The 13,954-nt window shown below is 49.5% G+C and overlaps 5 protein-coding genes across 5 annotated transcripts; 3 read left to right on the forward strand and 2 right to left on the reverse strand.

The window, feature by feature from the left end:
- Positions 1 to 465: 465 nt before the first annotated feature.
- On the forward strand, positions 466 to 3,539 carry K444DRAFT_617107 (GMC oxidoreductase). The gene is made up of 12 exons (XM_024881051.1): positions 466 to 576; positions 632 to 926; positions 1,051 to 1,177; positions 1,222 to 1,235; positions 1,362 to 1,455; positions 1,540 to 1,563; positions 1,712 to 2,298; positions 2,349 to 2,474; positions 2,616 to 2,780; positions 2,830 to 2,872; positions 3,050 to 3,167; positions 3,214 to 3,539. Exons 2-12 carry the CDS (start codon positions 786 to 788, stop codon positions 3,311 to 3,313), a joined length of 1,539 nt encoding a protein of 512 aa, XP_024732914.1. The 5' UTR covers positions 466 to 576; positions 632 to 785; the 3' UTR covers positions 3,314 to 3,539.
- A 442-nt stretch (positions 3,540 to 3,981) lies between these two features.
- K444DRAFT_645634 (uncharacterized protein) lies at positions 3,982 to 5,046 on the forward strand (the record flags this gene model as incomplete). The annotated part of the gene is made up of 2 exons (XM_024885106.1): positions 3,982 to 4,684; positions 4,733 to 5,046. The coding sequence occupies 2 exons, from the start codon at positions 3,982 to 3,984 to the stop codon at positions 5,044 to 5,046; spliced, it is 1,017 nt and encodes a 338-aa protein (XP_024732915.1).
- Positions 5,047 to 6,451: 1,405 nt separating this feature from the next.
- On the reverse strand, positions 6,452 to 8,271 carry K444DRAFT_666645 (uncharacterized protein). Its single transcript, XM_024887199.1, has 3 exons — positions 7,809 to 8,271; positions 6,915 to 7,634; positions 6,452 to 6,862 (listed from the first exon to the last, which is right to left on the reverse strand). Exons 1-3 carry the CDS (start codon positions 8,101 to 8,103, stop codon positions 6,720 to 6,722), a joined length of 1,158 nt encoding a protein of 385 aa, XP_024732916.1. The 5' UTR covers positions 8,104 to 8,271; the 3' UTR covers positions 6,452 to 6,719.
- A 1,042-nt stretch (positions 8,272 to 9,313) lies between these two features.
- On the forward strand, positions 9,314 to 10,732 carry K444DRAFT_536991 (vacuolar ATP synthase-like protein subunit C 1; the record flags this gene model as incomplete). Its single annotated transcript, XM_024875427.1, has 5 exons — positions 9,314 to 9,614; positions 9,683 to 9,777; positions 9,829 to 9,920; positions 9,977 to 10,469; positions 10,520 to 10,732. The coding sequence occupies 5 exons, from the start codon at positions 9,314 to 9,316 to the stop codon at positions 10,730 to 10,732; spliced, it is 1,194 nt and encodes a 397-aa protein (XP_024732917.1).
- Positions 10,733 to 10,866: 134 nt separating this feature from the next.
- Positions 10,867 to 12,878, reverse strand: K444DRAFT_536698 (adenylylsulfate kinase; the record flags this gene model as incomplete). Its single annotated transcript, XM_024875401.1, has 4 exons — positions 10,867 to 11,229; positions 11,281 to 11,533; positions 11,727 to 11,742; positions 12,251 to 12,878. The coding sequence occupies 4 exons, from the start codon at positions 12,876 to 12,878 to the stop codon at positions 10,867 to 10,869; spliced, it is 1,260 nt and encodes a 419-aa protein (XP_024732918.1).
- Positions 12,879 to 13,954: the final 1,076 nt, after the last annotated feature.

The raw sequence follows: 13,954 nt of genomic DNA on the forward strand, positions 1-13,954 counted from the left end.
CGCGGCCGACTTTGCAACACACCCTCCGAGTCGGTATCAGTTGGTTTTAACCTCGCCTCCTGCACGCCGTCTTACTTGAAGCAATAAAACGGCATCGCACACACAGGCTTTCTAGCGCACGCTTCGCTAATGTGTAGCGAGCACATCGCAGCATCGCTGGATTTCGGGGCTCGCTTTCCATATTAGAGCTCGCTAATAAGTATATCCTCACTCGTAACCTACCTTCCTCACACCTGGATTTTCCAAGGCAAATATATGCGAGGGGCTCTCACTGCCGCCGAGACCCCGACGAACGCTAACCACAAACCCTAACCTACGAGGAGTTGGTCAGTTATTCCTTCCATGGAGTTAGTAGTGAGTCGTCAGCCTGGCGGCCGCGAACCCCTCACGGAAGTACGTACTAGACCGTCGGCCCCGATTTCAATTCCCGCATCCGCTCGCGCCTTCCGATGGAGTATAAGACGACAGGATTCTCCTCTTCTCGCAGATTTAAAGCAAGCTCACAGTCCGTCCGAATCTTTTTGTTACCTCGCTTGAGTCATTGTCATTATGTCTTCCGAGTACGACTTCATTGTCGTTGGGGGTCGGTTTCCGCTGATACGGTAGCTTGCTTGGCCCCTCGTGCTAATTCGTCTTCAGGGGGTGCATCTGGCTGCGTTGTTGCAGCCAGGCTCGCGCAATCCGAGCAACGGCCCAAAGTGCTTCTCCTCGAGGCTGGATCCGACAATGAGGATGTCTCCTACCGTGTTCCTGCAGATCGCTTCAAAACATTTCAAGAACCATCCATGAATTGGGGTTATAAAACTGTTCCTCAGACTCATCTGACTGGACAACAAATTGATTACTCGCGAGGGAAGGGGCTCGGCGGTAGCACGGCGATTAACTTTGCTTGCTGGCTGGTCGGTGCTGACGAAGATTACAACGAGGTGGGTGAAAGGAGCAGGGCGCCTTTTATTATTCAAAGCATTCTCATGTTTTCTTCCATGCCCGCCTCTCAAGTATTCTAGAAACAATTTTCATCGAGCTGCTACTAACCGCCATGTCATCTAGTGGGCAAGGAAAGTGGGCGATGATGCCTGGTCTTGGACGAACGTGAAGGAACGACTCAAAAAGATCGAAAATTATCATGTAGATGTTCCTGAGGAGGGCAAGAGGTACATCTCTCCAAAAGCAGCAGGTGAGTACGCTTCAGAATAAGTAGAACTCCAGCTAACTTAATAGATCATGGGACTTCGGTAACAAACCAATTTCTTTGTCCTATATCCCGAGCTCCATACCTCATTGGTCGGGAGGATGTCTCACGCACCTGGCTCGCACCTGGCTCTCTTCCCCTGAAGAATACGTTGCTAAATCGTTGGCAGGGGCCCCTTCACCTTAGCTACGCCGATCCGTGGGAGAAAGGCGTCACGGATGTGTTCAAGGCGGCTGAAGAGCTCGGTTTGGACGTCAACCCTGGTCAGTACAATTCGCATCCCACGGGACATCTATACCCCTCCTTGAAACAACCTCACAACATACGCTGACTCTCTTATCTTCCAGATGTGAACTCGGGCAACCCCTTAGGTAAGTATCATTTCCGGCTCCAGTGCAATCCGGTCTTAGAAGTTGTTCGATACTATCGCGCCTCACCTCGCATGTTTTGATTATCACTATTGTTTCATAGCCAATCTTCTAAGTATTGTGAACACTGACTCCGAGTTTTCGACAATAGGGATGGGTATGGGTGCGACTTGCATGTATCAAGGTTTTAGGACAACTGCATCAGCGTACCTCGAAAATGCACCGCCAAACCTCACCGTAAAGCTCAATTCGCCTGTTGCCAGGGTTCTAATGTCTGGAAGCAGGGCAACTGGAGTTAGAACGATTGAAGGGAGTGACTTCCACGCCAAGAATGACGTTATCCTTTCTGGCGGAGCCCTCAATTCGCCCCACCTACTCATGTTGTCTGGTATTGGTCCCGCAGAGGAGCTTAAGAAGCATGGCATTTCCGTTGTTCAGGACCTCCCAGATGTTGGAAAGAATCTACAAGACCACTATTTCTCAACTGCAGTACTTATTCAACGCCCAGGAACAAATGATAGATCGGAATTCGAGGGGATGAGCCCGGAAGCGATGGCTGCTACAAGAGCCCAGCATGCCAAGGACAAGAAAGGTATTCTGTCCAGCGTGTATTGCTCGGTACCCATGGGATGGTTCAAAAGTGATGCCGTTTACATGTCGGAAGAATACAAGGCCCTTGACAAGCACACACAGGAATTTTTGAAGAAACCCCACGTGCCAATCTACGAACTTGCCACCGTCAGTCCCATTCCTCGGAGAAGAACGCAGATAGCTAACTCCATCTTAAGCATGCTCCACCGCTATTCGTTGGCGACTACGTCCTCCAACCAGAAGACAGCTACCTCACAGGTTTGGCGTTTCTGATGAATCCGCAATCAACCGGGGAGGTCACTTTATATTCTGCGGACCCTTCTGTAAGTTCCCTCCCGTTTTTTATATCTTACGAGCTGCTTGGACTCCTAGGTAGAAGGCCTTGGGCTTAAACACCTCGCAAAACTCTGTCTCAATCCCAGGGTTAACTCTAGAGAACACCACTAATCCAACAATCTATTTAGGATGCTCCCAGATTCGATCCAAACTTACTCACACATCCATATGATCGCAGGGCTCTGATAGAGGCCATGAGGAAGCTGCTCGAGTATCTGGAGGCACCTATTTTCAAGCAAAATACTGTTAAGATGATTGGGTGCCCGGCAAGTAAATCGGATGACGACATCTGGGTATGTTGACGAGGAGATGGACAGAATTCTTGCTGACCAGCTGCTGTAGTCTCACTGTGCTGGAAATATTTTCTCATCATGGCACATGTGCAGTATGTCTCAGGCTTTTCTTCCCCTTTCCCACATCTGGCGAGACCTGAGCATTCAATTCTTCCCCCGTTTCAAATTTCAGCGGGGTTCAAGACAATCAACTCGTTCCTCTTTTAAACGCCCCACAAGCCATGGGACGTTTAGCTTTTGCAATTGCAATGCTGACGCAGCCTGTCTAGGCACCGTAAGAATGGGGAAGAAGGATGATAAGGGGGCTTGTGTTGATCCCGATTTTCGGGTGAGGGGTGTGGAAAATCTCCGTGTCGTGGACCTCAGCGTTATACCCTTGCTCCCAAAGTAGGTCGCCCCGAACCATGCCATCTTGCCCTTGCTAACGGAACAGTAACCACACGCAATCTACCGCTTATCTAGTTGGAGAAACTGCAGCTGAGAAGCTCATTGCAGAATACGGTCTCGACCAGGGCCAGTCACCTCGAGTGTAACTCTGGCTTATGAGACGTGAAGATATGGCATGAGTGTTTCCAGTAGTTCCAAACTTCATTGTCGGTGACAGACAACATGTTCCTAAGGCTGTTCTTCCTTACCCTATTAAGTACAACAAATGAAAGTCTCGGGTTCCGTGGAACGAAGCTGCGAATGGGTGCCTTGAAGGAATATACTCTAGATTATGGGCATGACCGAGATATCTCATTTCAAACTCCATTCATGGTAAATTGGATATTCCTTCTAGTGAACTCCCATATAGACTTCACAGAGGCTCTCTGCAGCTTCTCCATCAAAAGCTGAAGTTTGGCCATGGAAATAAGCTCTCGCTTATCCCCATAAAGAACCCCTGCGTTGTTCTAAAATTAGGATACCTCAACGAACTCCTCCCGTTAACGAACGTCGTTCTTCATTGGACATGATGACAAAAGACGAATGTCCGATTTTCAGGCGTTCTTTTCGCGGTGCGAGCAGACGGACGGATAGCGTCAAGCACTCTACTCGCGCTACAGAGGATATAGATCCACCTCCAATATCCCATGGGTCTTCGTCTTTTATCCCGAGCACCCAGTACCGGTCGCCCGAAGACCGTTTGTCTCGCTATCCGCGCACAGCTTCATAACCCTCCCTCCCAGCTCCCCGCGAGGTAGCTCCCAAAACGACGAATATGGCGGCTCCATCACCTTCAAGACTTAACTTCGAAGCAGATGTTGTGTCGGCAGCAGTTGCAAGCAGCCGGGATGAAGCTCCCGCCCTATCTTCGTCAAGGGCTCTCGCCCGGTTCGAATTCGAGTCTGGCAAAGGCAACGAGGGAACAAAGATTTTGATGGTCGAATGGTCCGACGACGAGTCGAATTCTCTGCCCAATATGGGGGATTGGGAGGTATCTTGGGAAGGCAAAACCACCGTCCTATCAGCTAGAGATGGAGCTGAGGGGAAGTTGCACCGACTCTACTTCTTACTTGCCCCTGAGGCGAGCATACCGCGGATAGTGAAGTTGTCGCAGGCAGGGAGTGGGGAGGAGATTCAGACAAATCCTCTGCCCGCAATATTTCCACCAGAGCTCGGTTTGAGTGCTACGACACAAGGTCGGAAGGGGGTACTACACACAGTTTGGGCGAAGAAGCGACTCTCGGTTCTACAAGAAGAGATAGAGATAGAGATGAAGAATGGGGAAGGGGTCGGTCTAGAAATGGCAATGCAGGAAAAGCAGTGGATCGAAGACAATTTTGGCGTTGGAGCAAAGGTCATACCCGATTTGCAATACACCACGTCACCCACAACCCCCAAGACTCCAGGAAGTGGGAGGCTGTCAGAGAAGCTCAAGGGACTGAAGCTAGGAACCAGTGCGTCGGAACTGGGACCTTCAGGTACGTTTTGCAAGACCAAGAAACGGAAACCTGACTGACAATTTATAGAAGCAACCCAGCCTGGCTTTGACGACTCCCACCCGATGTCCCCCGATCTTGGAGATATTGCTGTTTCGTCATTCTCGCAATTTCGTGGTGGAGCTCCAAGGCTGGCGAGGATCGTATCGAAAGGGCATGCCCGGAACAACAGCAGGATCAACTCCATCGATGCCATCGCTGGGGGACAAGTGGTAAAGGACGATACAGAGACGGAGGAGGGGCTATTTGCAGTGAAGATGAGCCCCCGAAGCCCGGAGATGACGAAAAGCCCGTTCAGCTTTACGTCGAAGCATACGGCGCCGTGGGTGAAGGGTAATGAATGACTGAAATGACGAGATGAGGTGATTAATTCCTTGGATGATGTCTACGATTTTTGGGAGTTCCGGGGTCAAAGGGTGACTGTCTAAACGAATGGTACTGCGTTAGACACCCGCTTTTACTCGTATACCCTCCTCGAATAAATGGCTCTTCAGAAGCGTATGGATGCTATTTCCCTCCCAAACGGGCCCCATCGGGAGCCAGTTGGCCAGATTGTTGTCTTTGCCGATTGAGCCAAGGCTGGTCAACCGCCATTGTGAGTCTGCAGGAACGAGAGGTCAAGATTGGGTATGTTTACTTATCATCCCCAATTCCTGAGAGGGAGACGAGTGGAGGGGAACATGACGGAAGAGGCTGCCAGCACCTGAATTTGGCGCTGTGCCGGGTGGCTACAGCCTCGCAGCTGCCCAGTGCCTGAAGTGTGTCTGCTTATTTTCCCATCTCTGTTGTTGCGACTGTGTGACAGTGATACTTGAGACGATCCGCTTCCAGCAGGGGTCTAGGATTTCGGCGTTGACATGTTCTTGGGTAGGTCGGCCAATACCTTTGGAACGAAGGCAGCCTGTGTTACTGAGAGTGACGGAGCAAGCGAGTGAGTTTACGACCTCGACGCCCCTTTACCTCCCGATGCCTCTTTCCTTGCCGATACACATTCATTTGCATCTGCATCTCGCGGATCAACCTTGAGTCTGCCCACTATTCCAGTACAGTCCATTTTCATTCTTTAGTGTAGTCTCTCGAGCTTTGTGCCATAGTCGATGTCACTAATCGTTCGGCGCTTCCCACCCAGTTTCTCGCTTAGCACGCTTACTGGGTGAGGGTCAGCAATACGCAAAGCACAGCAATGCGCAAATCCAAATTTTGGTGGGGACACACCAAAATCGTCCGCCTCGCCCTTCAAAACCTAACACAATTAATAATTACTTAAGTTGTGGCAATTAATAATAAGATATAGGTCTTTCCGTAAGTCAAATTTGAAAGGCAAAAAATAAAGGCGTTATCGTTGGGTAGTCCGTACAAGTTCCCCATACAAACTTTGGTCTGATTTTGGTGTGTTTTGCGCATTGCTGTGCTTTGCGTATTGCTGACCCTCACCCAGTAAGCATGCTAAGCGAGAAACTGGGTGGGAAGCGCCAAACGATTAGGTCAAGCGCAATCATTTCGTACACTCTTGCCAGTTCAGTGGTGAATAGTTCAGCATCCATAAGGGATTTCACTCGAGGGGAGCGGAAATAAAACTATGGGGGGAGAGGCGGAGTGTAGAGAGACCCGCGGGATGCGCTTTTGTCTTCTCTGGGTGAGTAATGCTAGGTCTTCCCAGTGAGCAATATTGGGAGCCTTTAGTGACGGTAGAATTGTTGCTTATTTAGACTTGGTCACTGTACATAGAATTTGAAATTAAATGTGATTCTCGATGACTACACAGTGCTTAGATGCCACTGTTGTCTCCGGGAGGATCTGGGTATTTTTCTTGTAAGACACAAACACTGCTTGGACGCATATATGAAAGCGGTCCTTAATATTGTTGTCTCTCCACGTCTCATGAATCTATAGCTCAATGCTCACGCCCCCAAAGACATGTCATGTCACCCGGGAATCTGGCTCCCACTCAAACCGCCGAACCATGCTCTCGTCTCGCTACATCAGCCACCATCTCGATTCCTCGTCTCGCATCCATTCATACGGCGTTGTTCTCTATGGCTCGAGCCGGGGCTCTGCGTCTTGGAGGTTCACGCTCTCGGAAATGAACTCGTGGACCTCGCGTAGCTCTTCCTACCTTGACTGGTCGAGCTTGTGGTTTGTTGGGTTTGCGGTCGGTGACTACAATGATTAGTTAATGATATACACGCCAAGCAAGAAAGGACTTCCGTACCATTTTCCTCGTATTCAGTCGGAGGTGCAAGACCCTTTCTCTGAAGACGTTGGTTTTGTTGCCTACGCATTGCTGCTACCTCAAACGAGTCCATGCAAGATCCGCTATCATCACCGGTCTCTTCTCTATTCTTGACTTCGGAATTCTCCTCGGCATACTTCGGGTTTGGTTGGGTGCGACCAGCTCTCTTGCGGCGATTCAATCCCCGTTCTTTCTCTTCGGAGAAAAGGACTGAAAGAAGAGCAGAAGATGCAGGTGAATGCTTCGGTATCTTTGTGGGGATTTGTTGATGGCAAGAATTGGACCTGTCCATAATATCATCACGAACTCTGAAGGATTCACCTGCAGTCGGAGATGTTGGTGGTGTAATGGGTGTAACGACTATAAGGGGTGTTGGACGGCGCGGGCAATCGGTGGCTGTTGGCAAGTGGGAGATCTGCTTGGAGGTGCTGTCGCTGGGCGGCAGCGTTGAAAGTGGAGTCCGTGGAAGGTTCGAGGAGACGGGGAGTGAGTCTGGGCTTGATTTGGCTGTGGGCGCTGCCGGGCGAAGAAACAACTTAGATGTCTTCCATTTCAGCAGTTCCGAATAGAGGGCGCCGTCGTGTGGGTAGATGGGATATTTCGGATCCTTGCTAGAGACCGTCTCATCTGCTGCTCGGCGGTAGAGAAATTTGACCCCAAAATTTGGTTCTGCCCACGGAGTGAGGTGGCTGCGGTGACCTACATACCCAACGAATTAGCACTGAAAGAGAAGGAAGGTCCGGAGGGGGTTGAGGTCTTGGAGATGTCTTTGCTCCCAGGACACAAATAGAGAGCAGCCACGACGGCTCCTAAACAGCCCCATCCCCTGCTCTCCTAGAAAGGCATGACGGTCAGGTATGAGTATATGCTTACCTTCGATCTCTCCGACAATACTCCCACCGACTTGAGCTGCCCAGGTTGCATCATCGAGGATAGGGGCAGGCGTCTGTGTAGCAGAGAGGCGCGTGATAAGCTTCGCAGACTGCTTTCGTTCGATGCAAAGTAAAGCACCACGGCCTGCACAAAGACCGACGAGTGTATCGAGGGTCTCATCAGAGATGCGGTCGAAGAAGGTAAAGGTGTGGCAGAATTTTCCGGCCACTGTCTGTGCAGAATATAGGATAGACGTGCTGTCTCTCGAGGAGATCGCCATCTTGACGGTGGCCATGATATTCCGTTCGCTCGATCAGTTCGCTCGTGGCATCTAAAGCATCGATGATGCGTGCCAGGAGCAGATCTAGTTGCTGGAGCAGTAATGGAATTTGGAAGGAGGTTCGAAAGGCGATGATAATGGCTGCGTGGACATAAGGTGAATGGAACGCAACTCCATGGTGAATACAGGGAAAGTTCAAATTTCAAAACTAGTAGAGAGGTAAACCCACTGCTTCTAAGCCATGAATGCACATTGACACCAAAGTCGGATGGTGAAAGGGGTCTTGTTAGAGACTTTTCCAAACCAAGGAGAAACCAAGGAGAAACCAAGGATAGCCTACAAGGGAATTCCAATTACTATACTATATCTTCTGCCAGCCTTTCAATGTAGTCTTCGTTCACCTTTCTACCATCCCCAGAACTGTTTGCCGGCAGGAGATCCATTTACAAAGAGAGCTCACCATCAACCTCTTCTTGTGAGAGGAGGCCGGATTGTTAAGAGAAGGGAGAATGCATAAAGATTCGTCGGGGCTTTCACACCACAGTTTCAAACAACAAAAGGCTTGGAATGAATGCTTCTGTGTTGCACTGCTAGAATATACTATCTCCACTTCGAGGTATGTTTGTGGCTCCTCGCAGGTGAGCTCCCGAGTTCTGCAACATATTTCAGGGGGAAGTCGCACGCAGCTTTATAATTTATCAAGAACAAAATGAAAAACGTTGGTTCTGCGGACTCTCAGAGGCAAATTGGAAATATGGGAATCAATAAAGACTGAGATTGGACTAATCATCTCGAATTGGAGTTGGTACGAGGTTACCAGCCCGTTACAAGATCTGCTCGAAACAATGCTAGGTGCTGAAACTCAAGTACTTCTTTAAGCAAGTGCGAGTACGAGTACTGGAGAGAGCCTGGATCTGTTAAGTATAAGCGTTAAAGGATGTTGAAGCTCCATAAAGGGCGAAAGGAAGTGAACAAGAGCTGGGGAGAGTGCAAACGGAGGGAAGTTGTCGCGAGTGAGTGGTGGTTATCTTAAAGCCTATCTATTATCACGTGCAGCGAGGTGAACTTGCCCAAAGCGGAGCTCGAGCTTCAAGCTTCAACTGTTCTTGCGAATCGCTGCTCGAATGCATTCCTCAACAACGCCTTGAGAAATCCTGCTGGAGCTTGCCCGAGCGTCATCGACATCCATCACTTGCGCGCGGGAACGGTAATTTTTGAAGGAAGCATGTCGAGCCAGATCAAGTACATGCTGGTGTCGCTACCCACGTCCAGCTCCCAAACCAACGACAAGGACGAAGCCCTGAGCGCCTTGCAATCAACCGTAGCCTCCGATAATGTCACCGTACTACCGTTCAAAATACCCGAGTTCAAAATTGGGACTCTCGATGCGTTGGTTCAGCAAGCAGACGACTTAGCCAAGCTGGAAAGCTCCTGCGAAGCTGTTGTTGCCAAAGTCGGGGATTCTCTGCGCAGCTTGCTAGAGGGCGACGAAGAGAAGATTTCCCAGCAGAAGACTGTCAATGACAGTAAGTCGCACTGAAGTTGTGCTTATACACGCCACCTCACCTGCTTAAGACTGACATGGCCTTTCCAGAGCCTGCCGACCAGTATCTCCGGACTTTCACCTGGAACAAGGTTAAATATCGTGCTGACAAACCGCTTGCCGAATTGATTGATTCCCTGCAAAAGGTCGGTATTGCCGCCGCTGGGATGGACCTATTGCTAAAGTCTTGCTTGCAGGAGCTTGGTAGCATCGATAACGACGTAAAAAGCAAATTCAGCCAATACAACACAGTGAAGACAAACCTCTCAACTCTACAGAGGAGACAGACGTGTGTACTTGAACCGAGAATTGGGGAATTGAAGAATAATACTGACCTTCAGAAAGTGGGAACCTATCTACGAAGTCTCTAACTCCGGTCGTCGACCCTTCGCTGTTGATCCAAGACTCTGAATACCTCGAAACACACCTCGTCGTTGTTCCGAATAACGCCAAGAAAGACTTCATTAGAAGTTACGAGACGATATCGCCAATGGTAGTTCCACGCTCATCGGTCGAAGTCACACATGATGATGAATTCACGCTCTATGCCGTTACAACGTTCAAGAAGCACAGCTCGGAGTTTCAACACAAGTGTAGAGAGATGAAATGGACCCCTCGAGATTATAAATATGTTGAAGGAGGAAAGGAAGAAGAACGCAAAGAGGTCGAGCGAGTTGGCAGAGATGAAAGGAAGATATGGGGTGAAGCTTTGAGGCTTGGACGGACAGGATGGAGTGAAAGCGTTATGATCTGGATACACGTTCTAACTCTTCGAGTGTTTGTGGAAACCGTATTACGCTATGGCCTCCCCCTGGACTTTGTCAGCGCCTTGATCAAGGTCATTCTGAACCGAGTCTAAAGTTCGTCCGTTGCACTAACTGGCCATAGACAACTCCCAAGCAAGCAAAGAAAGCCAAAGCTTCTCTAGACTCCACATACTCGTATCTTGGGGGTAATGCTTTTGGTAGAGATAAGAAGGGCAAGGTCACCAAGGATGACTCTGCATTATCATCGGAAATGGCTGCGGCTGGAGTGGGAGCCCACGGTGGTGAGGGCGCTGAGTATACGGCGTACGTTTATTACGACTTTGAGATCATATAGATAGATAGCCGGGATGGGGGCACTTCGACGTTGACGTCTGGATTGGAGCTTGTAGTATTGTGTCAGACCTCAATCACCCAATCAATTTTTAATGAGCGAAGCTAATGAATAGCGCGGCAATAATCTTCTGGTCTCTATTTGCTGGTGAGCAACTTTTGTGAGTGCAAGTATTCCATGATCTTAGCAACACTCTCCTCCACCGACAGCTGATCTGTTCTCAAGTGAATCTCCGGTATCTCGGGAGCCTCATACGGTGCAGAAATTCCTGTGAAGTTGGAAATCTCTCCTGCTCTCGCTTTCTTGTAGAGACCCTTTGGATCCCGCTGCTCAGCAACTTCGAGTGGAATATCAACATATGCCTCGATGAACGGTATTGAATCATCTCCCCCTTGACTCGCGGTTGCATGCAAATCCCGTGCAATCTTCCTGTCAGCTTTATATGGCGAGATGAAAGATGTGATTGCGATCGTGGAAGAATCGGCGAAGAGTTTGGCAACCTGCAGATTAACTTCATTAGCAAGTTCTCCAAAAGCAGACAAAGCACTGACCTCTGCAATTCTCCTGATGTTCTCATTTCGATCTTTCTCCGAAAAGCCCAAATCCTTGTTCAGACCAAATCGCACATTGTCTCCATCCAAACGGTATGCTGCGAATCCTAGGTGCAGAAGATGTTGCTCGAGCGCGGTCGCAACAGTAGACTTTCCAGATGCAGACAAGCCTGTGAGCCAGATGGTGAAGCCTCGCTGCTTTCGTAACTCATTGCGCTCATGTCGTGAAAGGGACGGATGCCAGGTGATGTTTCTTCATAGTCTTTGGTTAATTTTTCCAAAAGTCATTGCGGGGTCAGCGGGGTACTCACGTTGCCATTGTTGGCTGTAAAACTCAAAGCCGGCCCTGTTTTGCTTTTTATAGGTCCTAAAGTATTTTGATAAGACAAGTGTATATTTTGGTGAGGTTCTGGCTCAATTGAACGTGGGAAATTGCCAGTTGTCACGGGTAAACAAACTCGACTATAAAAAATCTGTCTGGCCGATCTGATAACAGCTTTGCATTGCATCATCCAGCACTGACAAGGGGTGTAGTCACGTGAAGAGGGTCAAGCTTGAATTCTCCACCCTCAAATCGAGAAATGTCACTTGTAGTCAGGATTCATAGAAATCTAACACGTGATAATATGTCCCTAGGTACAGCAGGGCTGTGCTGGTAATTGCAGAGTGCGCTCTTTCTTGATCAATACCTTTATCTATAAGACTACGGAATTGTGCAAGTGGTTCCCTTGAATTGTGCCCATTATCTGCTCTTTTGAAAGACTGCCGATTCTAAGCCATCTCTATAACTCCATTTAATGCTGCAGGTATAAATCACTCGTGCTCTCAATAGAGCTCTTGAGAATGCATCTTTCTTTCATTGGCAAAGTGAACTTTCCGAGCCCATTTATTGAACTGGATAGACTCTTGCCATCTTCTATTAAAATATAAGTACTTGCAGGATGCCATAAGAGGAGAATGAAGTAACCACTTACTGCGGCTTGCCTTGGCTCAATAAATAATGCTGACGCCTCAACCAAGACAACGGGTTTCTCTCCCTCCCCTACCAGCGTTTCAATGTGACCCTCGACCCAGGCTTTTCGTCCATCGACCTTGGTGGTTTTAGCTCTGAGAACCACAAACGCATCTGCTAGGGCAGGACTTCGGTAGTTGATGTTGAGATTTGCAGTCATTCCGACTTTGTTTGGGAGAGCCGCAAAGCAGCACCTTGCCAGCCCCTCGTCTAGCAGAGTAGCAAGAAGTCCACCATGGACGATGCCAGGGTGACCACATAGGTCTGCCCCTAGATAGGAAATGGACACAAGAGATTTTCCGCCCCTCTCGCTCCAGACGAAGGGCGGTACGGCGACCTTGCCGGGGCCCATAAGTGTGCCCCCTGTAAGATTGTGATTCCTCTGAGATTCTGGAATCTTCAGGTGTGGCCTTGACTCTGAATATTCTGGCTTCGAACGCATTTCAACCGAGACAGCATGATTCTGTATAAATTCCTCGATCTCTCGGGCAATAGCGTCTTGGGGCGTAAACATTGACAATGTCTCTTCGTCGGAGGGGGGGTTCAGATAGCCATTGGCGGCTTGGATGACTGGAGTTGTTGCCATGGCAAATCCTGCACTTGTGAAGAGGAAGGCTATTGCAAGGACACCAGCTGCACGTCTGAAGAGTGATCGTTTAGGTGGGGAATGGGGGAAGGCGCCTGCAAGAAAAATCAGCATTTGATATGGGGGTTTCCCAGTCCAACTCACCTAGGGAGGTTCGGAGAGGGGAGTAGCTTCGAAAATAGCTTGTGTGGTTAAGGGGGAAGAAACGGGGGTGCTGACGGATTCCGGAGCTTAGAAATTTGGCATCACCGCCGGCAACGGCACGGAGCCTGCCAATCTGGGCTGCGACGGACATGATTGGAGAGAACGGCCGTACCAATAATGCTATCTCATCGTGGCAGTAGTGAAAGGGGGGGCCATGCCGGTAGCATTGAGCGGGCCTGGGTGTGAGTGTGGTTGTGGTGTACGGTTGCACGGTTGCACGGTTCAGCCTCGGTTGCTGATGGATCGATACCGGGGCGGAGCGGGGCGGGAAAGGGGCTGCATTATCCATCGGATAAGTACGCACCCGGGATGCAGATGCAGGTCCAGATCGACCGCCCGCTACGTCATCTCAGCTTCCCAAACGCTTGGCCATCGAGCATCATCATCCCCTCCCCATACCCACCTCAATCCCTGTGTCTGTAACCTGTACTAAGTACTTCGAAGCTAGAAACTAGAGTGCTGCACTTGAATAATGTAATGTAATGTAATGTACTGTGCTTGTACTTTTCCCCTCTCCCCTGCAACATTGTGGCTCGCTGGGCACGGCTTTCTTGGGTGAACATGAACCACAGGCTGCGGAAATCATGCCACCTTCACCTTCCTGCCAATTACTGGTACAATAATCAGATTCGCATCCAGCAGGCTGCCTTGGTGGAATGATCTCCTGAGCAGCGGTGGCTCTTTCCACACGGGTGTCCAATGGATTGGAACATAGGTTGAAACGCATGGACTGGGCAAAGACCTGCCCTGCATATAAAGGCTGCCTCTGCCCTCGTTGATCTGTGTGATCTCATCCACGCCACTCACAAATTGTACAACATTCAACTCCGCATCGCAAACCCACCAACCAGTAGCAAATCTACCAGCGACCT

This window comes from Hyaloscypha bicolor (genome assembly GCF_002865645.1).
Source record: "Hyaloscypha bicolor E unplaced genomic scaffold K444scaffold_124, whole genome shotgun sequence".
Classification (NCBI taxonomy): Eukaryota; Fungi; Ascomycota; class Leotiomycetes; order Helotiales; family Hyaloscyphaceae; genus Hyaloscypha; species Hyaloscypha bicolor.

Coding starts and splice junctions, on each gene's coding strand:
- K444DRAFT_617107 (XM_024881051.1), top strand. CDS start 786: ATGAATTGGGGTTATAAAACTGTTCCTCAGACTCATCTGACTGGACAA. Junction 927..1,050: donor CTGACGAAGATTACAACGAG/GTGGGTGAAAGG, acceptor CATGTCATCTAG/TGGGCAAGGAAAGTGGGCGA. Junction 1,564..1,711: donor GAACTCGGGCAACCCCTTAG/GTAAGTATCATT, acceptor TTTCGACAATAG/GGATGGGTATGGGTGCGACT.
- K444DRAFT_666645 (XM_024887199.1), bottom strand. CDS start 8,103: ATGGCCACCGTCAAGATGGCGATCTCCTCGAGAGACAGCACGTCTATC. Junction 7,635..7,808: donor TATTGTCGGAGAGATCGAAG/GTAAGCATATAC, acceptor TTGGGTATGTAG/GTCACCGCAGCCACCTCACT. Junction 6,863..6,914: donor GACTGAATACGAGGAAAATG/GTACGGAAGTCC, acceptor TAATCATTGTAG/TCACCGACCGCAAACCCAAC.